This window comes from Rattus norvegicus, chromosome 11 (assembly GCF_021556685.1).
Source record: "Rattus norvegicus strain SHRSP/BbbUtx chromosome 11, alternate assembly SHRSP_T2T, whole genome shotgun sequence".
Taxonomy (NCBI): Eukaryota; Metazoa; Chordata; class Mammalia; order Rodentia; family Muridae; genus Rattus; species Rattus norvegicus.
The window spans coordinates 85,172,119-85,197,976 of NC_141544.1; the positions used below are offsets into that span (position 1 = coordinate 85,172,119).

Below are 25,858 nucleotides of genomic sequence, written 5' to 3' on the forward strand. Positions count from 1 at the left end.
ACTCATTGTTTTCAGCACAGTCAGTCTCAGTCTGCAGCATGTGAGAACATGAAAGATGTGCCCATGACTTTTGAATGGGACTGAATTATGTTTATTCTCCATTATGGTGTTCTGTGGCCCCATTGCTGGGCAGACATGAGTGAAAATCTGCTCCTCTCAGATAGGGAACTGATAACAGACCAAACCACTCATATCACCAAAGTCTAATTTGGTGAACCGATGAGTTTTATTGGGATTACTCACAGGAATACGGGATAGCAGTTACTTATAGTGCATAAATGGTTCAAAGGGAGCAGTATTCCCTCACCCCACCCCAGCATGGGAGACAGCTCACAAAATCTAAAAACCTGGAACACACTGCATAGGGTTAAAATTGTCATTTCCTAGTGGCTCAGTGGGTTTGAACCTTTTCTAGGTACTGATCTTTGTTTTTTTCTAAGCAGTTTGGCTGATCTCAGTTTCTTCTAGGCTTAGCTTGGTCAGAATATCTTCTATGAAGCTCGGTTTACTTACTCTTAGCAGTTTTTCTTGCTTATAAATTCCTAGGGAGGGAGAGGTCCAGTGAGTCCAGTCAATTTCAGGAACTTCCTGAAGCTATCCTAGTTGTTTACTTCTGGTCTTAATGTCACTTCCTTGTCATTAAGGATGACTGTTTCACCTACTCCTTAAACATCCTATCCTAAAATACTCTGTGTTTCCACTTTCCTATTACATCCTGTCTCAAGAAATTGTCCCCTAAGACAGAGGATTTTAACTTGGAAACTGACTCACAGCATATGAATAAATCTCATATTGCTAGATTTTGTATTGGTGAAGTATTTTTTGGTGTGTGTGTGGGAGAATAAGAATAGGAAACTTTTGAGTATGGCTCTGAGAACGTAGAGTAACTATTTCTAACAGTACATTCTATGTTCTTGGCATTGTCTTTGCCCAAGTTAACTGAGTTCTAAGTGAATTCATAAATGGCAGAGGTCATCACATGTTGTTAAAATTGGAAAGACATTCTGTAATGAAATGATATAATTCTGATTGCTACCAACATATAAATGCTATTTTTGTACCTGCAGGTTTTAAATCCATTCTACGTGTTCCAAGCCTTCACCCTCACTCTATGGCTGTCTCAGGGTTACATAGAATACTCTGTGGCCATCATCATTTTGACTGTTATATCCATTGTCTTGAGTGTGTATGACTTGAGACAGGTAAGAATTGGAATGGCGGTTGGATTCCATTTATATTTAGCTTCTGGCTGAACAAGCAAAGCCTATGGAATTTCTACTGGAGCTTGGAATAGATGTGTCACACCCAATTCATGAGGCAGCAACAGACAAATCATTATGGGGATACTTGTAGAATAGGGTATTGGGAATAGCAAGCAGATTTAAACATCTTTTCAAAGTTTGATCATCTACTGGAAGCTTACCTGGACTGTGCTTATCTGAGGTTGTGCATGAGTCGGGTGTGAAGAATGCTACATGAATTGATAACAGTCTTACTCTTAAGACTGAGGAGGACAGCAACTCGAATCACATATTAAGACACAAGACACTTTTTCCTTTTTTTTAGCATAGCAACCAAAATCCAGGCTGCTAGATCCAAGGATAGGTATAATTTGAATGTTAATAGATGCTGCTGTGTAATTTTCTCGAAATGAAAAAATTCTTTTTATCAGAAACACACATGGCCATTGATTTCTTCAAATCCACATCAGCACTATGCGATGGATATTGGTATGTAGAAGTTTTCATCCAGTAGGTGCTTAGTGTCTGAAACTGATGTTTCAAAGTACATTACTGATTGCTAGTGAAAGGAGATTAGTTTTACTTCCTGAGCATTCTATTTTTCCTTTATATTCAAGGGCTTTTTATACCCACCATCAGTGCAGAGGAGTTTCATTTTCAGTCCATCTTTCCCCTTGACTTTGGTTTTTTTCATACACTAAAGATTATATAGAGGCAAGTGTATTTCTCTCTTCCTTTATGGTTTCCGGTTTCCTGTTCTGTATATGTGTTGCATGACAAAATGTATCCTGAGGATATACACACATACATCTACTCAACCCCAGATAGAAATCCCACGAGAATCCAAACTTTGGGTACCACCAAAGTCCAACTTGGTGGATCGGTGCACTTTGGGATCACTTTACAGGAATATGGGTGAGGGGTCCCTTACAGGAACAGATGTTACTCAAAGACAGCTGTATCACCAAGGCCCACCCAAGCATGACTGACAGCTCACAGAGTTGGGAACCTGGAGCTCACCTCGAAGCCTGCAGGCAGCTCAAAAGGGTGGAGAGTGTCCTTTCCAAGTGACTCAGTTGGTCTAAACCTCTTCCAGGCAGATCAGCTTGTTTCTGCTTCTTCAGGACTCGGTTGTAGCTCAACTTCTCTCTGTCTGAAGGAGACAGATAACTCTCATATTTTGTTGCTTATTGTGACAGGGAGGGGCCTAGTGAAGGGGGGGGGACAGTTTTGGATACTTCCTGAAGCTATTTTGAGTCATTTACCTTCCTGCTAAGGAGCTACATTGCAAGGCAGAATTTTTAAATCTTGGATGGAATTTAAATATCGCATAGCAATATTTAAAGTTAGGTCATTTTTTATTTTTCTGTATTTTAAACCCTTTATCCAAATTAAATGTTTGCCACTGGACAGATGATTTAGGTAGTCGAGAGTGCTGACTGATCTTGTAGAGGACCCAGGTTCGGTTCCCAGCACCTACATGATGGTTTTCACCTGTCTATGATTCTAGTTCAGGAAATCTGGTGCCCTCTTCTGACCTCCAGAAGCACCAGACACCCAAATGGTACATGTGTATACATGTGGGCAAAACAGCCGTACATGTACAATTAAATACATCCAAAAATTAATTAAAACGTATGTCTCCTTCTTTACAGAATCCCTAAATTACTTTGCCTAAAATAACATGAGAACAGGAGCTTAAATAGCAGTACTACAAAGGAGTCAAGAAGAATAGGAATTAGAAAGCAGACACTAATCTCATTAGGGGCTGGGATTTGTTGAAAAAGCCCAACTGGCCTAACTAGTAAGGCATTTTGCAAAACCACAGCAAGTGAGCTTCCTTCAATAACATCTGTCCCCGAGCCCTCCACCATTAACAGTGTTTATGATTTCATAGCTCACAGTAGGTTCCCATAGCTATACTTACAGACTTTCAAAAACTGACCCGTGGACTTCAAGGTAATAGTAAGATTTGGTGGGGAGAAGCACTAGCAGCATTAAAGGGATGGCTAAATCTTTATGCTGAGCTCATTGTTTCTCTGAATGAAAGCTAAGAGGGTAATCTACCTGCCTGATTGCCCTCCCCCAAACTATGCTGTTTGGTGAAAGCTTACCTTAGTGAGGCTAAGAAACACTTGAGCTGTAGTCCCTTGCTAAGAGTTTAGGAGAGTGCAAGTCAGGTAGAAATGCAAACCTTTGAATTGTATTTGCATGCAGTCTAGCTAGGCTCACCAGTGCATCTGCTCGCACAGCACCCCTAGACCCCCTCACCACTGGCTCTGCCTTCAGTCATGACCTAGCAAGGACCTGAGGCACATGGGCCCTGGGCCCTACTTCCAATTTCTCTGTAGAAAATCCAGCCACAGCCAACACAGATATTCAGCAACAGATGGGGAATAACAACTACATGCAAATGAGCTGTGGAAACTGATCCTGGTCCCACTGATGAGGGACTGTAGAAACCAGAGGGGGCCTGATGAAACTCAGGCAATGAGCTTTGCAACCATGGCAAGCATCATAGCACTTGCCTTCTCCTCTCTGACTGGTTGTCATAGAAACCCATGCTTATAGCTTCTGAGTACATTAGCTCAAAGAGAATGCTTACATTAGCCTTCCCCTGTGTTGTTAGGAGATGTAGAATACTCCAGGTCTATGAAATACACTTTTGCTGAGGGTCTACTGTGTGACAGAGCCTGGGGACAAAGAGGAATGCATGGCCCCTTTTCTACTCAGGGAATTGCCCACCTCCCAGGGGAGAAAGGACAAGTTGCTGTCATGGAAGTTATCAGTGCTCCAGCACAGGTGTGAAGTCAAGAGCAGAGCACCGGATTCCTCCTGGATCTGGTCCTTGTCAGAGGGGGTCGTATTTATATGGTGTTTCATGTGCATGATTAGAGAGAGCTTGCTAGTAGCAAACTGAGCTGAACATTCTAGGGAGTAGCCCGAGCAAAGGCATGGAAACAGGGCAGGCTCCCCAGAATGCTAAGTCTGATAAACAAATTTGGCTTCCCAGCATAATGAGGTTTGAGAATTACAGTCAAGCGCTGTTAACTCAGACTCCCCCACTTCCAAATGTGTTGATTAGTGTCCCCTTCAGCTGAAGTTATCATGCCATCGACTCAATGAGTTTGCTGAACAGAAAATAAGTGAAAGGCGTTGAGAAGGAAAAACAGCTCTGCAAAGGAAGTGCAGCTATTTTAAGCATGACGAGAATGAAAGAAAGCACTGACTATGCTCTGAGTCAGGTGATGTAGGTTCCATTGGCTTCCTCAATGCCTAGTAAGTGCATGATTGTAACAAAGTACTCTGGCATTTTCCACCCCAGCCTTTTGCCTTCTGTGTTTCTATGTATGTTAGAGATAGAATTTTTGTGATATATATGTATATATATCACAAAATATATTATATATATATTCCCTAAGTGTCTAACAAAGTGGTTAGTATGTAGTAGCTGTTTGATATTATGAGTGGTTATAAATATAAACATTTAAGTCTTTTATAATAGTATATGGATTTCCTCAGTAAAATTTTCATGCTTGGGCTAAGTCCCTAGCATGTTAAACAAATCTGCAGAATGACACTTTAAATCTCGACGGTAACGTCAGATATATCTAGATTGTTAGCTATTTACCAAGAATTAGTTATTATTCTATTTACCAAAGAAGCTATAACTTCTCAGGTGGCATTTCACATGCACTGTCCATGGCTGGCTACTGGAATGAGTCAGACCTCCGAAGCAAGAATTTCGATTGAGATGAGGATCCTTAACGCAGAACCTTGGCTGACTCTCTCGGTTGCCTGTGGTGTAAATACCTGCTTCGAAGGTCAGACCCAGGGAATAACCTTACAGAGATGACAATGTAGCTAACAGCACCTTCTTTTCTTCCACTCTATTGACCCAAACTGGGAAGCTTAGTTTTGCACGGGGAACTGATGCGATTACCATTCTTTTCCCTGTGTAAATATTAATATTGAATTCATTATGTTCTCTCTTGGTAAAGTCACACAGTTGTGCACAGTACCCCATCAGTCTGGCAAAATTTGTACCACTAAGAGAACAGATCAAAGTAATTTAGCCTGTAAAAAGAAACAAGTGTTCTGTTTGGCCGAGCTTAAGCTGAATTTGAAGAGCAGCAGCAGGAATTCGACTTGCTTCTACTTAAAGACATCCAATTCTCTGACATCCGCTAGAAAGAAGCAGAACCTCTCCCAGCTGCCCGCCTGCTCCACAGTTGCTGGTGTGGTCCAGTCCTCACACACTCCTCCTCACCATGTCCCTGTGGGCAGTGTGCAGACTGAATCCCCTCTTTTCTCTGCCTTCCTGGCCCCGGGTTGTCCTAGGAGTTGCACCCTCCTCTCCAGAGTCCCTCTCGTCTACTCCACCTTTACAGACATATATCTATAAGTCATAACTCAGCAAGGCTGCCGTCTCACCCTAGGTTTCCTTGCAGCTTCTCCCTGAGTGGTTGCTAACACTCATCTGCTCTCAATATAGCTCTTTTATACAGAGGGCTTTGTAAGAATTAGCTGAAAGCTTAAGATACCTCTTCCAAAGGCATATGTTACCATCTCCCCATTTGAATGAGCAAAGGGGGCTTAGACTTGTTTATGTGAGCATGGGGACTCTGAATCTAGAGGTGTGACTCCAGTCTGTTTACAGGAGCTGCTCTTCCCAGGGGACAGTCATTACAGAACAAACTCAGACAGGTCATAACCTGCTCTGGTTTGCCTTTTCTACCTTGGTTCCTGTACCTGTGTCCTGGACTCTGTAGTTGTATACCTTTTTTTTTAAATTTTTTTGAGTCAAGTTGTATCAAATAAACAGGAAAAATTGTTCCTAAAATCATGTCAGGAGGGTAGGGGTATTAGCAGAAGAGTTGATGTGTCAAAAGTCAAAGTAGAAGCTGAATGTAGTGGAACACGTATATGTAATCCCAGCAGTTGGAGGCTGAAGAAGGCAGACTGTTTTGAGTTCGAAGCCAGCCTGGGTTACATAGTGAGTACTAGGCTAGCCTGGGCTACATAACAAGACACTATCTCAAAGACCAAAGACAGATCAACTGGCAGCTGAGTCACTTATTTGTCCAGGACATTTGGCTGTGGCAGCAGGCTAAAGGTTTACTGACTGTGCTTCAATCAGGTGGTTGGCAGGATGTGGGCTATCTGTTGGTAAAGCCTTGCCTTTCTCTTGGCAGCAATCAGTTAAGCTGCACAAGCTTGTGGAGGATCACAACAAAGTCCAGGTCACAATCACAGTAAGAGACAAAGGTAGGTGGCTCGTTCTACTGTCTCCCTACCCACTGTTTCATAGCAGACTCTGGTTTTCTTTTTTTCTCTTTTTTTCCCTTGGGTAGTGTATGTATTTACATTTCTAATGTTATCCCCTTTCCTGGTACCCCCTCTCCCATACCTCCTCCACCTGCTTCTTTGAGGATGGTGCCCCTCCCACCCACCCACTCCCACCTAACTGCCTTGGCATTCTCCTACCCTGGGGAATACAGCCTTCACAGGACCAAGGGTTTCTCCTCCTACTGATGCCAGACAATGCCATCCTCTGCTACATATGTGCACAGCAGACTCTACTATTCATAGAATTGTCATCAAAAATAAAACTTTCTGACTGAACCCAGGACTAGCCCGATAATGAAACCAATTGAGGCCATCTAACTCATAAGACTGAAGGAAGCTAAGACTCCGGATACCTGCCCCACCCCAGGTCTGGCTTGCCTCTCCCTCTTCCGATCTTTGGTTAAATTATCACATTATTACATTAAGCTTCAAATTCTCTCTGCCCCTACGTATTTCATGCAGTTGGATGTTAATGTGCAAACTAAAGACTCTTTTAGCATTTTTCCATCGGTTATAGCCCAAAGACCCTGCACCGAACTTTCTAAGCTGTCATCTGGAACTTAGATTGAATGGAGCTTTTCGATGCTGACGGAACTCTTGGGATTTGCACTGAGTTTGTTCAGGGTGGAGTGGCCACAGTATCGTATTTGGGACAAAGAAAGAGCTTTCACAAGAGCAGCAGATGATCTCTGGACAGTTCTAATGTAGCCTAAAAGCACTCACATGGTTGCAGTGACCAGATAGAGCACGTGGCAGCCAGGGGGCGCCTCCCTCTTGACCAATGCTCTAAAATTTACTTTACACAGAGCCTGTCTGGGAATCAGGTTCCAAACAGGAACTTGTTGTTCCTCATCCTTCACTAGGCCCCTGATTCTAATTTCCTTGTAATTTTTCAGTTGACTAGAAAGGGGCCCCAGACAGGTGAACAGGTAGGGTAGGTCTTGCCCAACTGGAAATAAACAGGTAAGAGTTCTAAGTTATTTTAATTCTTAAGGGAAAAGAAGTAAAGGCCGAGACAGTCATGGAACTTTTTGCTTTCATGTAGGTCTGCAGGAGCTGGAGTCCCGTCTCCTGGTTCCGGGAGATATTCTCATTCTTCCAGGGAAAATTTCATTGCCCTGTGATGCTGTATTGATTGATGGGAGTTGTGTGGTGAATGAAGGAATGCTCACAGGTAGGCCATTTTAACCTAGCATCCTCTTCCTTACCTACCAGGCCAAGCAAATCAGATCAACTATCTCTCTCTGGCTGGGACTATGACCTTCACTAGGAAAAGAAGTAACTAAGGGAGATCCACTCTGCCTTTTAGTCAAAGACACGGAACAAACACACAAGCAGACAACACTGGTTAAGCCACAAAAAGAAACCAGAAGAGACATTTGCTATCCCTTGGGATTTCTTACTGAGTATCGATGATATGAAGGAGTGAGTAGAAGGCTTGGGCAGGTGAACAGGCGGAAACAATATCTTCATAAATCAGGGACTGATTCTATCTGTTTGCAAAGATAGCACAGCCTAAAAATCCATCAGGTTGCGAACAGAAGTGTGGAGAGATCTGCTATGTGCTCTATAGGTGGGAACTATGCACTGGAAAGTCCCAGGGAGCCTCAGCACAGATGACAGGGCGCTGCTGGTCTTCAGAGTTACAGCCTCTGTTGATCTCATCTCACGGCTCAGGTGACTCCAAGTGTTCACCTACAGTGTTTGAAATCTTGTAATCGCATAAGCAGGAAGATGTTATTTATACAATTGGTCGTTAGTCAAGGACAAAACGGTGTAGAATAGCACATTATAATGAGAGAGACTATTCAGAAGCATGACTCTGAGAGCTATTTGTCCTTTGTGCTGACCAATTATTAAACTTTCCTGTTTCCATATGGTACAAAGACACGAAGAAAGAAGTGCACATAAACCTTGACCATGACCCCATTGAAGCAGAAATCCATTGTCTGCTCCTAAATGGTTCAACATAGGCGGATCTTACATTTACAACTGGGTCTACTTAATGCAAAATTGGGACAAAATGTAGCAAGCCAAAATACGTTTGGTATAATTACAAACTGTCCCCTTTAATGTGCTGAAGTCCACTGCCTCGTGATGGTGGTGATGAGGGTTTGCACTTTGAGTGTTGCCATAGGACCCAATGTGTAAGCCTCAAGCTATAAAAGCCATTGGCTGGCCTCTGCCCTGTGTGTCTCTACAGCCTGAGTGTGCTGGTACTCTGCTTCTCTCACTGGGCAACAGAGAGCATGACATGGGGACATCAGAGGCAGGGAAGGCAGGATGGTTTGGGCCTCCCACCTGCCTCTTCCCTTTCATGATCCACAGGACTTTTCTTGGGTCTCAGGACAAGCCAGAATGTTCCAGAGAATGAAAAGTGATGCAAAATGTCCTTGGATGTCAATGGGCCTTTCTTACTTACATTTACTAGCAGCAACATCCGAATATCCTGAGTGCTAAAAAAAAGTAGACAATCCAGTTTAGAGTCAGACCCAGTGAGACAGAAATGTATATGAAAATAACTATTTCTTATTAGTTTCTTCAAAAAACACATACGCCCCAGCATGCCCAAAAATATTTTATTTCTTAGTGGATATGGGCCCCACTAGCACACATACTGTGAAAAGGACCCAGACAAAGCCACCATAATCTTAGACTCAGATTCCTGGCTGAAATATGGTCAGTGTTAAGGTATGAGTCCACAAATACAACTCAGATGCATGTACTTTCCATTTGCAAACTCACTCTTTGAAGACAGACATTTTATTTATGTAAAAACAGGATGTAAACACACCCAGTATCCAAACAGTAACATATTCCATAAACTCACTTCATCATCAAACATCAAACAACTCAGTCTAGGAGCTGTTAAAATACTGACTTAGAAATGAGGGAGCCGAGCTGAACGTAGAGCAGGGCTGCTCAGTGATTGACGATGGAGTCGAGAACTGGAGGTGGCATTTGCTCCTAAACACCGAGTGTCACTTGAGTGCAGAAGATGAGTCTAATGTGGGAAAGCTGTTGTCACCATTTTGTCCCCGTCACCCCTCAGTCTGTGCAGCTGTTTCCTCCCACAGCACCCGCTCACTGGCACGGTTTTCTCTTCAACTGTCACTGCCATGGGAGAAGCCGAACTTACCTTCTAATTCCCTTTGGTGTTTTGATGCAACTCAGTGAAGTCATCAACTGATGGCTCTACTCTTGGCTTCGGTCATCACTCAAGTCCTACAGGACATCAGGATGGGATCAGGTCTAAACACAGGTCTTCTTGTGGTTGTGGTCTCCCCCATGTCTCAGAGGCTGTTTGGGACCTGTCACCTAGTTTCCATATCATTTTAAGTGTTCTCATAGCCTCCTGAGGTGCAGGTCCCTATTCTTAGGGACATGTGGTATATGAGACACCTTTGGATCCTCTTCCTCCTTTCCAGGACTGATAATTTGTATGAAAATGAAGGTCAGAGATGTCCTGGAGAAGAGAAGGTTTTTGTTGTTGTTTTTGTTTTTGTTGTTGTTGTTGTTGTTGAACTGTCCAGAAGTCCATAGAATCCATGATTACAAATGATATTAAGAGGTCAGTTTCCAATGTCCCTGTGCTTTGTGCCTCCTTTCTTGCGGTAACAACCTCCTTCAAAGACCCTGCTTCCCCCTAGAGGGAGCAGGCATGACACGAAAGGGCATGTGATAGAGGAGAGAGGGGTAGAATCCATGAATGTCTAACCATTTTCTTAGGTCTAGTGTGTGCTGTTTTATAGTGATATTTCGTACACCACTCCATTGACTCTGCAGCCCTTCCGAGGTGGGTGAATACGAGGCCAGGAGAGGAGAAATAATTTGGCAATACGCACACAGAATCAGAGTAGTGCCCCTGAGCCCCGGGTGCATTTGTTTGGCTGTTCATGCCCTCATTTCACCAGTTTATTAGCAGAAAAATCTACGGGGGCCACAGCAGTGAGAGAGGCCAAGAAGGTTTCTGGAGCAAATGGAATGTAGGAAAATCATAAATGACATATATTCCTAACAACCGCTTCATAAGGAAACCACCGAAGCCAAGGCATTGCCTACTCAGAAACTATGCTTCTAGCCTTTTCCTTCTCTTAGGGATGCTCATGGGAGAGATGATGGCGTTCTTCCTGCCCCCTCTACTCATGAACTCATGAGTATCTCATGATATCTGCCATACAACCTTGCAAGCAACGGGTAGATCAGAACTATTTCTCTCCTCTTTCTTTCGTTTTCCCTCCCTTCTTCTCGTTCCTCCTTTCTCTTGCTTGTTTAGCTGTTTACTTGATGCACGTTCTGAAATGCCTGTTGTGTGCCAGGCACTGTACTGGGATCAGCCCGACACAGGAAAACAGTGCTCCTCTGGCAGATCATCTTCTGTCAAATGGTCCCAGCGATGCAATAAACAAGAACATGGCATTTCAAACGCTGTCAGCCTGAAGTGGCATCCAGCTCCGTGGGGACATGGGAGAATTTCTATTTGATAGACGCAGAGGTCTCAAGGTCCCTGTCACCCACTCTGTAATAGAGAGTGCACAACCAAACTACTTCCTTCTGACATGTACTCCTACCTCCTCCCACACTAATTCGTTTCAGGTGAATCCATCTCCTTTTGGACTCTCCAGAAAGGCCCACACTGTGATTCTTAAGAATATATGAATAGTGTTAGTTCTGTGTAAATTTATCTACCTGAGCATATCTGGACGTGACTTTATCTGGTCACCTCCTCTCTGACTCCAGTGTCACTGGGGATATAAAAGGAAACTAGTTGCTATTATCATATCAACCAAAGCCATACTCTGGATTAATTTGTTTTGTCATGAAATAATCCGTAAGTATCTACCTATTAGAGGGTCTGGCTTCAAAGACAGCATGGCAGAATTATTTGGAGGCTTGCCAAAGGGTTCTGTCTCTTCTATAGACTCATTCAGAATGCAATTGGTAAATCAACACAGTGGAGGGACATCATAACTATTTTAAAGAAAATGGAGTGGGGACAGTTCTCAGCTTAAGGAATTTACTAAAGAATATTTAGGGTTGCAATAAACAATGTCATAGCTTCTTAAACCTCACTTTGTAAACATACTCCATGCTAGAAAACTGGCTTTGAAAGAACAGTAATAAAATAAACTAAGTATTTCCTTTTATTTAACTCAGACACATGTTTAGCAGAGAACACATATTTGGACCGATTATGTGTCTTAGAATGAAGTGAGGAGTATAAAAATTTCTATATTGCAACGTTCTTGCCCTCCATTATTACCTAGAGACATAATAAAGAAATGTAACTGTAATCAATATAATGCCATTTCTAAATTAGAAAGATAGTATATTATTTTGCTAATTGGACACAACAAAAGACTGATGGAATTTTACACTAGTCCTAGGATGTTTTACCTATGGAAACTAGTAAGCGTTCTGGATGATATTAATTAATTAATTAATTTAGGTCTGTGAAATATTTCCTTTTGAACTTCTATCTTGTTTTCTTTGCACCTTCAATATTCTGTCTTGCAGAATGTCACCTTCCTTGAGAAGGGGACAAAGACTGTAGTAGCCTAGACCAGGAAGCATTAAGGTGTTGACTGAAGGATTGGTAAGGGTTTTGCTCAGCTGAAGCTTATACAGGGATTAGCTTGGGAGGCCACTGGAGCTCTGCTGTGCTTTGGGAATCTAGCAACAGAGTCTGGGCTTTGTTTTGTAACGGCAAGGGGAAAGAAATATTTTTCACAGAACATGGAATAAATGGTATGCTCTATAGTTTTACATCAACTTGACACATGCTAAAGTCAACAGAGCGGAGGGACAATTTGTTAAGAAAATGTTTCCAAAATTTTGGGTTAAAGGCAAGCCTGTAGGTCATTTTCTTAATTTGTGATTGATGTCAGAAGGCGCAGCTCGTTGTGGGTGGGGCCATCCCTGGACTGGTGGTCCTGAGTTCTATAAGAGAGCAGGTTGAGGGCTGGAGAGATGACTCAGTGGTTAAGAGCACTGACTGCCCTTCTATAGGTCTCACAACCATCTGTAATGGGATCAGACGCCCTCTTCTTGTGTGTCCGAAGACAGCTACCGTGTACTTGTATACATAAAATAAATAAATACATTTTTAAGAAAGCAGGTTGAGCAAGCCATGAAGATCAAACCAGTAAGCCACACTCCTTCCACAGTCTCTACATCAGCTCCTGCCTCCAGTTTCCTGATCTGTTTGAATTCCTGTCCTGACTTCCTTCAGCGATGAGCTACAGTAGCAAAGTACAAGCCAAATAAACACTTTCCTTCCCAACTTGCACTTTGGTTGGTATTTTGTCATAGCAGTTTAAACACTAACTAGGACACACACGGAATGGTGGCTTTGTTAGGAGTCACCTGGAAAATGTGTACGAGGACTATGATTGGGGACAGAGCTTTGTCTCCTATTTATCATTATATTCCTGGCACCTAGCACTTTATGGCACAGAATTAGCACTTTAAGGTATTTGTGGAACAAACAGGAACATGTGTGGATGTATGGATAAAGGATCAAATGAAAGGCAAATCGAAATAAGCAAGCACATGTTTACAGCTTTTGGAAAGTGCTAGGTGATCGATAGTTAGAACATGGTTAGGTGAGAATTAAACTGCACAGTAAGTCATGACATTACAGCACACATTGTGCACATAGGAGTGATAAGCAATGTTTAAGCAAATATTTAAACTAGAATAGTTGTATGAGCTACAGGTATTCCTGTCCAGTCAGTTGACTCATGGGATGGGTGCTAAAACGGGTTTGCTCACGGCTGTGTAGTTTCTTGAAACTGGCTCTCATCCATTCTGAATAACTGGGTTTACACAGATTCAATAACATGCAACTTTCTTTAGGAGAAAGTATACCTGTTACAAAGACACCATTGCCCCAAACGGAGAACACCATGCCCTGGAAATCACACAGTTTGGAGGACTACCGGAAACATGTGCTCTTCTGCGGAACAGAAGTGATTCAGGTCAAGCCATCTGGCCAGGGACCTGTTAGAGCCGTGGTTCTGCAGACAGGTGAGTTGATCCAACTTTTGTAAACATAAGCTATGCTGGAGGTGGGGAGAATTGGAGGCGGGCAACTTTGTTTAGAATTTTGGAGTTTTTCTTATTCTGGGAATAGCAAGTGATTCTAAGTCGCCATCACTTAAAATTGAACATTTCACTGTTAAACCCTTATACGTGATGAAATACATGAAGAAATGTTGGGGACTTCCCTAAAGGGTAGTGGCTGTAGGCGTCTTTTTTTCCCCCTCAATGTTTCCTCACAAAGCAATGTCAGCCACAACAATCAGGAAAGATCTCTTTTCATTTCCAAAGGTTGCTTGCTGGATACCACCACCAGGCTGCTCTGCACACACTTCAGGGTCAAAGGTCTAGACATGAACTCACTGTGTTGCACTGCCCCTCTGTGAACAGCACCACCATCCAGCCCAGCTGTTAGTGTAATCTTTGATACTTCCCTTTCTCTCGGAACAAATAGACATTGAATGTGAGGACTCTGTTATCATCTGCTGAGTCAAGGCCGTTTGCCTTCACTGTCATGGCTGTCATTTATGCAAGCCTCCTCATTTCCCATCTACACTATCATACCAGAAACATTCTTCTGACTGTTTCCTTTCAGTTTTTGCTTAATCTCTCTCTAAACTGTTACTCAGTCTGTCACCACAGACACATTTTCTTAGCCCAGTTTGCAGTAGTACATTCATACCATGCTCAGAATGTTTTTTCATAACCACATTCATTTTCATTTTCAATATGACCTCACATGACCAAGGCTTCCCATGACCCAGTCCAGGCTGTTTGTGTTTGTGCTGCTGCACAAATCCATAGGCAAAACCAAACATTGCTTTTTGATAATATGCTTTAGTTTAGTTTAATTTAGTGAATTCAAGTTATGCTAGCTGAAAACTGTTTTCATTTTTTTTTAAAAGATGACTTCTATGTTAAAACAAGTTAGTAGACTTTAGAGCATCCCTCAGCCAGGTGTCCAAACATAAGCCAAGTTTTAAAGTCCTATAAAGCAATCGTGGTGGTTAGAATAGGTTTGGCCTCCATATACTCATGTGTTTGAGTGCTTTGCCCATGGGAAGTGGCAGTATTAGGGGGTGTGATTCAGATGCGATTCAGGTGTGACTGCAGGAAGTTTATCACTTTGTGGGTGGGCTTTGAGGTCTCCTAGTGCTTAAGTTTCGCCCAGCATGGAACATTCTCCTCCTGGCTGCCTTCATATCAAGATGTAGAACACTTGGATCCTCTAGCACTGTGTCTGCCTGCATGTTGCCTTGCTTCCCACCTTGATAATAATGGGCTAATCATCCGAAACTATAAGCCAGCTCAAATTAAATGTTTGCCTTTATAAAAGTCACCTTAGTCATGGTATCTCTTTACAGCAACGAAAACCTAAGACACAAGTTGGTACCATGGACTGTGGTATTGCTGTGATAGGCCTGACCATGTTTTTGTTTGGAGGAATGTGAATTTGGGGACTTTGGATTTGGAAAACAGTGGAATGCTTTAAATGGGACTTAATGGGCTATCCTAGTAGGAATATGGAAGACACTGGAGGGCCTAGCTCAAGAGGTTTTAGAGGAGAAGAGTTTTAGTATGTTACCTAGAGATCATTCTTGTGATGTTTTGGTGAAGAATGTGGCTTCTTTTTGCCCTTGGCTGAAGAGTCTGCCTGATGCTAAGGAGAGCAGATTTAAATGAATTGCACTGACAAAGGAAATCTCAAAACTGCCTAGTACAGACTATATCATGTGGGTCACTCTTATGAAGAGTGTTTTGATTAAGCTTATTAGCTTAGAAAGGAATAGTACAAAATGTATGGTTTAAGGATTAAATGGGCACCAGGAAGTAGAATGAAGCTAAATTCTGTGTTTAAGGATATTAAGTGGAATTAAGGGAGTGGTGACCTAAGGGCAAGATCCCACCCAGCTAAGCTTATTGTTTATGTGCTTGCAGTTGAACAAGAGATAGTTGTATCATGTTAGGCATTAGTATGACCTAGTTATTATTTTATTCAGATATAAGGAGATATCATTGTGTGTCAGATTGACAATGGATGGATTGGGATGTCCCTTCTTGGTTGCCAACTTGACTTTATTTGGAATGAATTACTATCCAGAACTTATAAAGGTCTTGTGAAAAGAAATTAAAGAAAAGCTTAGTTACAGGAATGGCGGTATACACTTTTAACCCTAAAAGACAGAGGAAATCAGATCTCTGAGTTTAAGGCCAACCTGGTAGAGAGCAAGTCCCAGGCAAAGAAACATTTAAGTCCAGCCATGGTTGTACATGGCTTTAATTCTAGTGCTCAGGAGACAGAGGCATGCAGATCTCTGAGTTCAAGGTGAGTCTTCAGAGTAAGTTCTATGACAGCCAAGCTTATGTAGTAAAGGAAACTATTGAAGGCAGAAAGCTGGTGAAGATGTAATTGAACAAGGAGACATGTTCCTATCCCAGAAAACAGCAGAACTTGGCAGCTTCGGTCACATGGTTCTGGCTTTAGAATCAAGAATAGAATATTCCACTGAGACTAAGGAAAGCTGCGGAAGCCAGGAGTCTAGCAGGAGTATCCCTACATGGAGGCCCAGAAAGGACATTGTGTAAGTCAGCTAAGGTTGTACCTTGTGATGGCGGCCAGACTTGGTAATGTGTAAGAGTCATTCAGGTGGTATTGTTTTTGAAGGCATGAAAGGGTCTTGGAGATCGGCTGAGTTTTGGCACTGTGTGAATCCAGGAGATGCCATTGGGGGGGGGGGAGGTATTTAGTGTCAGTGGAAGGTCTAGGAATGAAGGGGTCATATAAAGAAGTTGAAGCTGGGCACCATAAAGAGAGCCTATGCGAGACTATTGGTGAAAGTACAGCCCTGGTGGAGCAGAAGACCTCATTATTTTGGAGGTGCCAGTATCATGGAGGACTACCAAGAACAGCAGCAACAGAAGCTGTGAAAGTGAAGCCTGGATTGCCTTGGAGACCTCAAGAGGTTAGAGATGCCAGAGCTGTGGGATACCAATTGAGAAAAGCTGCTAACAGGGAGTGGAAGCAGGCAAGGGAAAAAACTGTGTTTGCAGCCAACAAAGCTGAGAGGAGTTAGAAATTAGACATGGAGAAACGGAGTTTGGAGTTTGCATAGCTGGGCTTTGGTCTTGCTTTGAACTAGGACTTTCTCACTATGATGTTTTAGAATGGTAGCATATTCCTGTGATGTTCGAAGTATGTGATCTGCTTTTTTTATTTGGATTTTATAGGCAACTACAGTTAAGAGATTGCATGAATCTTTGAACTGTAAATTCTTAAACATTACTGAGACTGTGATAGACTATGGAGACTTTTGAAGTTGGACTAAATGCATTTTGCATTATGTTATGGCTACAATCCTAGGCCAGGGAGTGGAATGTGGTGGTTTTAATATGCTTGGTCCAAGGGAAGTGGTACTACTATTAGGAGGTGTGACCTTGTTGGAAGAAATGTGTCACTGTGGGGTGAGCTTTGAAGCCTCCAAGTGCTCAAGCTCTGTGCAGTGTGGAATAGTTTCCTCCTGGCTGCCTTTGGATCAAGATGTAAAACCCTTGGCTCCCCCAGCTATGTCTCCAACTACGTCTACCTGCGCGTGCTGCCTTACTTCCAGCAATGGTGATAAGGGACTAAACCTCTGAAACTGTAAGCCAGCCGCAATTAAAATTTTCTTTTATAAAAGTTGTCTTGGTCTTCTCACAGCAATAAAACCATAACTAAGACAGTATTTTCACTTTATTCACTTTATCAAGAAGCTGAGTTGAGAGACCATGCCTTTCGATGAGCACTTCCAAGGTACTTACATGGCAACTTAGAGAAAACTATGTCTCATTCTCTAAAGGCCAAAAAATCATGTTTGAGAAAACCATGTAAAGCAAGAAATAGGGCAAAGGCACACTTTATACTTAAAACAACAACAACAACAACAACAATAACAAAAAACAAAAAAAAACTTGACTCATATCCAAAGTGTAGAACTGCTAATCATTTTAGTCAATAAGTCAAACAGAAATGAGAATTTACTAAATGCTACATAAGTTAATGAATTAATGATGTTTGTTTCTTTAAGAAAAGTTATATGATATAAGAGACCAATGGTTGTACTTATGGTAACTTATAGTTAACTAGAGTGATGATACATGCTAAATGACCCAGTATTACAGGCTATAAATTACTTTTGTTTCAAGTGTGGATGAGGAATTGAGGAAACACTTTTTAATGAGGTGACATTTGAAACCAAGCCTGATAGAGTGAGGGGGAGTTTATCCAAGCATATGAAAGCTAGAAAGATAGTACAAAGTATAAAGTGTAAGGGTCTTCTGGCCCCGGTGAAGAGTTAAGACAGTCTGTCAAGATAGAAGCATATCATGTTGAAAGTGACTCTCAATATTATGCCTAAAATTTTGACCTGGAAGGCCTTGGGGTTTGATGAAGTCATGATGAGAAGCCTGTGCGCATATATTTTAAATAAGTCACTTGCCTATTGACTTCTGTTTTATTTAATTTTAAATTCTTTTATAACCTGTATCTGTTTTCGACACATACCTGCTTTCCCAGAGTTTTCTCTTGGCATCTCATTTCCTCTGGTCACAGTTTGCAGCAGCCAAGTCTACTTTCTTCACTCTGTAGATGAATGGATGGTTGTACTGTGGGGACCACTGAAGCATTGCCTCCAAGAACAAGAGGAATTAAATGGTGTTGAGTGAATGCAACTGATTGCTCTCCATGAGTTTTGACAAGGAAGGCAAACATACTGTTGGGTGAGAGTGAGGCTAGTTCCATCTCAGACTCTGGTGGCTCAGCCACTGTCGGATTTCAATGGTTCTGAAAGAAGCTGAGACTCTCTCCTTCTGTGGTTATCTTCCCAGGTTATAATACAGCAAAAGGAGACTTAGTGAGATCCATCCTCTATCCCCGACCTCTGAACTTCAAACTGTATAATGATGCCTTCAAGTTCATGGTGTTCCTGGCCTGCATTGGTGTTGTGGGATTTTTCTATGCCCTAGGTGTCTATTTGTACCATGAAGTAAGTTCTGAGAGTAAGTCTTGTCAATCATAGTTTCAAGAACTTGACCTAACTCCAGAGGGTTAGATAATATTGACTGTATATTCAATAATTCTCTGAATCAATGCTGTCCAAAGGAACTTTCTTAGGTTGGAGAAATCTTCTATGCCTGCATTCAGCAAGAAAAGACTTGGCTGGAAATGCAGCTATCTTGGTGGTAGAGTGGCTGCCTTGCATGTACAAGGCTCTGGTTTCATTCCCATAAATATACACTCACTCTCATACACACATGCACACTCACATGAATATATATATTCATGGGAGTGCTTCTCTTCATTGGTAGCCAGGGAGGAAGTGACTGTCATTTGTAACCTCTGAGAGCTTTTCTGGTCCTGAGAGTCTGTTATACTGTGCATTCCTGTGGCCTTCAAGATGTTCTGGGATCCTACCTATGAACGGTCAAGAAGAAGAAAGTATAAGTAAAGCATGGGTATAAAGCTGAGCATGGTCCAGACTGGTATTACCAACGAATGTTGGGTGTTTGCAAATGTGCAAGGGACCTGAATATTGATGGATAATGACATAATCCCTAGAATTTCTAGTCAATGCTCCTGGGAAAATTGAATCTCTGAACAATAATTTCCAACTGGCATAAGGCTGCAGGGAGGTAGCCCTAAGGAGTCCAGTGCGTTTGTCACTAGCAGAACTAGGAGAACTGTGTCAAGGCTGTTGGAGCCAGACTGTCATGCAGTGTGGTGACCCGGAGAGCAGAAGTACCTATCAGAAAAGCAAAGTACGCCTTGGCACAGCCTGGAGTGAAGGTTTCCTGGACACAGCTCAACATGCAATCCACACCAATCTGACACCTTGCGGGTCAGAAACCTTGGCCCTGTGGTAGCCACTGTCTGCACTGGTCCAGGATTAGGCAAGTTTGAGTCTGCAGGATCAAAACTCATCGTGTGAGTAGCTAGAGAAAGCAGCGGTTGTAGGAATCAGGTAAATAATGCATCTGGTGCAGACACATGTCTGCCACAGGAAAAGAATCTAATTTTAGTACAGGCCTCCCAGAGCCAAGACCACACTGGGATGCTGTGATCCTGGCAACTTTGGTTCTACCGTTTGTCAGGTCATTATTCTGTCCATCGATGTAGCAAGTATAGCTCTGCCCCAGACAGTGAGCTGGACTTTGGACTTTGAGACAAACAAGGATTCAAAGCTCTTACACAGCTCATATGCCACAGATATTTGCAGGTATGTGAGGCAGAGAAATTTAAAAACTAATGTCAAGTTTCATAGTCAACAATTACGATCTAAGACCTGCCTGTGTGAGTTCAGATGGTATGGAGATATTATGAACAGAGGATAGATGGGTATTTACGAGGGAAACTGAGTCAGAGAAGGTCAGGGAGACGTGGAGTAGGGGTAAAAAGGTCTCCTTTGTTGGACAATAGGGACCGTGTATGTATGCTTTAGGGATAGCCCAGAGACCACACAATCCCACAAAGAAAGTCAACTCATCAGGAATCCTATAAGGTCTAGGCTTGCCAAGTGTTGTAGAAGGCCTCTGGGAGAAAGCAGGCAGCGGAGGAAGCGTGATGTCTTGCTCTGCTGTGCTAACCCATGTGTATCCTCTCCTCTCTCCAGGTTCCTCCGAGAGAAACTGTAACCATGGCTCTGATCCTCCTCACTGCCACTGTCCCTCCTGTGCTCCCAGCTGCCCTGACCATCGGCAATGTGTATGCCCAGAAGAGGCTGAAGAAGAAGAAGATTTTCTGCATCTCCCCACAGAGAATCAATATGTGCGGCCAGATCAACCTCGTGTGCTTCGACAAAGTGAGTTCCAAACTTACCAGGTTGGGAGTTGATGGTTTTGATGCATGGCACAACTAGGAAGGACCTCAGAGCATGGCTTCCTTACTGTTCCCACTAAACATCTGAGAAACTGAGGCCAGAGGCGGTCACAGAGGGAGGTGGTATGAGGTCACAGTCTAGAAAGCAAACTTGCTGGCCCAGAGGGTGGCAGTGTGGCATTCTTATCATAATTTCCTTTGCCTGCTACAGTTTAATACTTTCTGTGCCCGTGTTATGTTTCGAAACATTGTCTTGCAACAATAATCTCTTTTTCAGGCGAAAACATGGGGGGGGGACTTCCATGTCTTAGAAGTGCCTTGTGTGGAACTTACATGAGCAGCCCCAGTAACATCCATCTACTGCTTCTTGAAATGACAAAGACAGAGTGGACAATAGCCAGGGTTGACATTGCTGTCACAACCTTCTCTTCTTTTTCCAGGGGTCAGGGATTCAGGCTAAGGAAGTACTCAGGGTCCAGAGAGATAGCAGAGGGAGAGCATGTACTGGAGGCCGATGGCTGCTGTTGTCAAGGACTACAGATTCCCACCACTCACCTATGGGAACCAGGAATTAGTCTAGCATCAAGCTCCCCTCCACACCTAGATTCTGGCCTCAGGTTGGACAGGCTGTACTGCAGTGGGCCTGGCTGATAGTTCAGTTCATTTTGTTCCGATAATTAATTAATACTTTAGTCGTTTGTCTTTTTAGCAAACCCCCTCTGCAGACCAATGCTGTACACAGTGCTTGTAGAGCAGCATGAGTAGCCACTCTAGCTTTGAAGACGTTTAACATCTAGCCGCAGATGTAGGGAATATGGTAGTAAGATAACTGTCCTGCTGGGATATGTGTGCTTAGTGGGGGTGTTGAGCAAGCATCAGCAGGTGCTTACCTCTGAGCTTAGAGATGGTCAGGTCAAAGCACAGGAAGGAAAAAGGCAACCAAGCATCTCATAGACCCAAGACCACAGAGTAAGGCTAGAAGCTGGACTATCCAGTGAACTGACACTAGAGGGCTGATGTGTGTGGCAAGCTAAGCAAGGGGCCATGTCTTGAAGGAGAGCATGAGGCCTTAAAACACATACTAGTAACATTTTCATAGAATTCTTTTGTTGCTCTTTTTATGGGAACTTTATGAAGAGACTGTTATAGTTTCTTGTTATTATGGTCAAACACTTACAAGCAGCAAGTTAAGGGAGAAGGGATTTGTTTTGCCTTAAGGATATGACAGGCAAAGGGGCACAACAGGAAGCAGAGAGCCAGATGGGGAGTGGAGGCAGACTAGATAACCTTCAGGACCTGTGCCCAAAGGTTCTACGACCTTCTGAAATGGCGCCACCAAAAATTCAAACATCCAAAACATTCAAAAACTGTCTAGGGCAGGGTTAACATTCAAACCATAACAAAAGGGGTATGGAGAGATAGAGAAGGAATGGGCAGTTTGTATACAACCGAAAAGACCATTTTTAGTCCTACTCCTGGAGAGCTGAGAGGATGCTGCATGAGACCTGGCCTGCTCCCCTTCCCCCTCCCCTCCCCTCCCCCTCTTCCTCCCTGCCCCCACATTTGGCCAAAGGTTCTCCTTCTCCACGAGACAGGAACTGGAGTTTTAGCTGAGCAATGGTCTGACTTTAGCCTCACAGTCAGATTTTAGCTCCTTGCCCGTTTTCCTATAGAATCTCTTCTTACGCACCCAACAGCCTTGGAAGCATCTTGACTACAGGAGGGTGATTTATAAACGGTGCCCCTTATATAATGTCTCCCCAAGAGGCTGTTATTTTACTTCCTGTGTGACACTTTCCTCTGCATCCTCCTGCCATCCTCTGCTCGATGGCCTGAGGGGCTACCTGTCCACCCACTTAGTCGAATCCCTTAAAGTGTGGTAGCATGCAGCTAGAACACCTGATGGGGCATAGCAAAATGAGGTCACTAACCCTGAGTTCAGAACTAAGTGTCTCCAGCACTATTTCAATAAAAAGCTTGGGCTGTATCTTTAAGTTTGTTTTTTTTTCTAGTTTTACATTACTGTTATCAACACAATGTGGAATTAGAATACCCCAGAATTAATTTCCAACCAGTTTTATGTCACTGGTCTGCTGAGTGTATTTGTTTCTATAGTATGCACCTCTCTCTCTCTCTCTCTCTCTCTCTCTCTCTCTCTCTCTCTCTCTCACACACACACACACACACACACACACACATCTGTAAGACAGATTTCTCTATTCAATTCAGCTTGAGCTTGAGCTCAGGCTTGAACATTATGATAAAGGTTTTTCCTTTGCTGTTCTATTCTCTTTAGAACGCTAATTAAAATTTCATTTTCTTTCTATCTGAGGTTATTTTTGTCATGTGGTTATTTTTAAATAGAGAAGTAACACGGTCTCGTTTCTTTTACCCTGTTGCCAAACCCCCCTGTGTTCATGCTCAAAACATGGATGCTTAAAAGCGTAACCTCCCAACGAAAACATCTCAGTTTGAATTAAGCTGCTAATTCCTTCTGAAATGGAACAACCCAAGGGGATTTGGGCGGCTGAACATGCAGGGAGGTTGGTGCCTTAGCGAAAGCAGGAGAAATGTAGCAAATTGCTCCTTTACAAAAGTCACCCTTGAGGAATGGCTCCTCTGAGCCTGCCGTCTCTCTTTGGGAACTGAAGGAACGCAAGAAAAAAAAAGATTCTTTAGTTCTGTCAGTTTGCTGAGTCTGAGTGGGCTTTATCTCCCCACATGCCTGGCAGAACTCACCAACATCCTTGCTGGTGGAGGAAGTTGTCTGGCCTTGGGTTCAGTCTTCCAGCCTGTGGACCACTGTCTCCTCGTGGGGGATAAATTGTCTGATTCTTTCCTGTTTGCTCAGTTGTCGGAGGAGAACTTTGTAAGCCCATGTCTGTAAACTGCCATGTTGATACAGTATGTTGTGATGACAGATGATGCCATCCAATAGGAAGCTAGGAAACCCAGTGTTTTGTATGTCGATGACTTTATATAGTGTGTGCAGGATCTGCTACTGTGAGCTGCCTCTGTCTGTACTTAGGAGTGTCCTGTCTGCCTGACCTGTGCTGGGCCAGCAGCACACACTCTACTTCACTCTGGGCATGTGCAGAGTGCTTAGCCTAAGGCTGCCGGACTACAGAAACAGCTGATGAACAACTGGGACACGAATGTACTATAACAGACTCGGTTCTATTTGCTTTCTGGGTTCCATTAACTGACAAATGCTTTCCTATAATACAGAGCATCAAATGACCATTTTCCTCTTGATCTGGCAATAAAACTCACTCGCAGGCATTAATTAACATTTATTATTAGCATTTCACTCCTGTCTGTGGGCTGAAAATTCTTTCTCAGCATTTCACCATGATCTGAAGGGTTACTGTTTTGGCCGTAGTTTCAGAAAATTATGGTGAGCCCAAAGGAAAAGGGTGGACCCACTGTTCTGGGAAAGAGGGGGAAGAACCCAAATTCTGCTTTGAAGAGACAGCAGGTGCCCCCCTGGGGAGCCAGCTGTGTGGTGGCTCTTGCTGAATCTCCACATACGGAGCCTCTCAGTGACAAAATCAGCGGACAGGACAACCAGCAAGGACAATCAAACAAAGCTCTTGCACAGTGTCATGTAGAAGTTGGAAGCTTCCAGGGATCCCATGCTAAACGCAGACGCTTTCGGATGACTAGTTCTGCTGTCGTGTTTTGGAGGCTTGGGCTTTGTTTAAAGCATGGCATCAAAGATTTAACTATTCTGCTTAAGAAAATCATTTACAACTTTTTATTCAGACAGGAACTCTTACAGAAGATGGGCTGGACCTCTGGGGGACGGTTCCCACTGCTGGCAACTGGTAGGACCCTAAGATGGGAGGTCTGGTGGTGGGCTGCTGTGGTGAAATCCAAATCCACCCTTCGCCAAGCTTGAGGGATAAGCTTCACACCGGCTCCCAGTTATTTTACCTCATTGAGTTAAATGTGCTCTAAGTCAGACAAAGAGAATAGATCTGCAAATTCGATGTGGAAGTAAATGAGAGAGAATGGGGGAGACGGGTAAGGGGCCAAATGAGTAAGACAGAGGATCAAGATATGGACTCAAGGCCATGCTTGATTACAGATCATAAGGCTTCCTGGGTGGCTGGGCAGACAGTTGTGTTCATAGACCCAGAAAAGGGCTCCATTGCCTCCCTGCGGAGTCCCCAGGCTAATGGGATAGAGGTGTGTGAATGGACTCAACTTCAATGGCTAACACAGGCTATGGAAATTATGACTTATAGAACAATAAAATTGCTTGATGTAAGATACAGATCTGATTTTTTTATGACACATGATGATTGAAGGTAGGAAGTCATTTTGAATTTTAGTTCATCAAGGGTGACTCTCTGAAAATTATGGCCTATGAGGTGGATTTAGAGTGCATCTGGGTATACATTTTATAGACCTGGGCTAAAGACTGTCATGGTAACACAAAGAAGGTAACCATATAGACACATACCCCAGAGCAGAGCAGGAGAGTGGAGGGAGAGTGGTCCTAGGTTTTTCCTGCAGAGCTGAGGTGTGACTTTGCACCTTCTAAATGGTGATGGTTTCCATCTTCAGCTTTGATTGTCCTACTTTAACTCCAAACAGTGGCTGAGGCAGCTGGGGATTCAGAGAAGTGGGCAGGGTTCACCAAGCTATTGATGGGGTTAGCTACGCCCTGAGCATAGAGCCATGTTGCAGAAGATGACCCCGGCTGAGCACAGGGAACATCTTGATTCCTAGCTCTATTTATTGTCCTGGGTGTTCGGACTTATTGATTAGGCTTTTGACTAGAGAAGCAGGGTGCCTATGACCCAGGGCAGTGAGGGAGGAAGATGGTCTTTTACTTCCCTCTCCCATCCTCCTCCCTTGCACCTAGCATGCGGATGCTTCTGAGGGGTAGAATCAACTAAACATAATCAGCTTCAGCTTAAAACTAGGAGGAGGTGAAGGTAGATAATTCCAGGGTATATTGTCAGGGAGGAGAAGAAGCTTCAGTGACAGGAGTGTAGACTAGAAAGAAGTTTCTGGAAACAGTCGTAGACCCCAAGGAACTGAGCAATGAAAATCAGTCGAAGCCTCTGTTTGCTTTCAGTTGCTTGGGTCACTAAGCAAGCCTCTTCCTTCATGAGGTAATCTTCTGGGTTACCTCATGTACTCAGAGACTTCTTGCTTCGAGTATGTGACTATTCAGAGAGCTCCATGGGTTTACATGCAACACCACGAAAGTCCATGTGATTAGATCCAAGGTCCATGAAATTTGGTTTTTGATTGACCAGTGGTAATCTATATCAAAGTGGAAAATCCATATCCAGCTCAAAGACAGGTTATGTAAACATCACTCTGCAGGTAGAGTATAGCTATACCTGCAGAAATGCTATAG

General features: G+C 43.2%; 1 protein-coding gene across 1 annotated transcript in view; it reads left to right on the top strand.

Moving 5' to 3' along the window:
• Nucleotides 1-25,858, top strand: part of Atp13a5 (ATPase 13A5) — a 139,620-nt gene that overhangs the window by 39,520 nt on the left and 74,242 nt on the right. Inside the window, 7 exon segments of the mRNA NM_001191657.1 lie at nucleotides 1,068-1,202; nucleotides 6,437-6,509; nucleotides 7,636-7,764; nucleotides 13,449-13,619; nucleotides 18,495-18,652; nucleotides 20,276-20,464; nucleotides 24,247-24,308. Coding sequence (NP_001178586.1) covers nucleotides 1,068-1,202; nucleotides 6,437-6,509; nucleotides 7,636-7,764; nucleotides 13,449-13,619; nucleotides 18,495-18,652; nucleotides 20,276-20,464; nucleotides 24,247-24,308 — 917 coding nt within the window.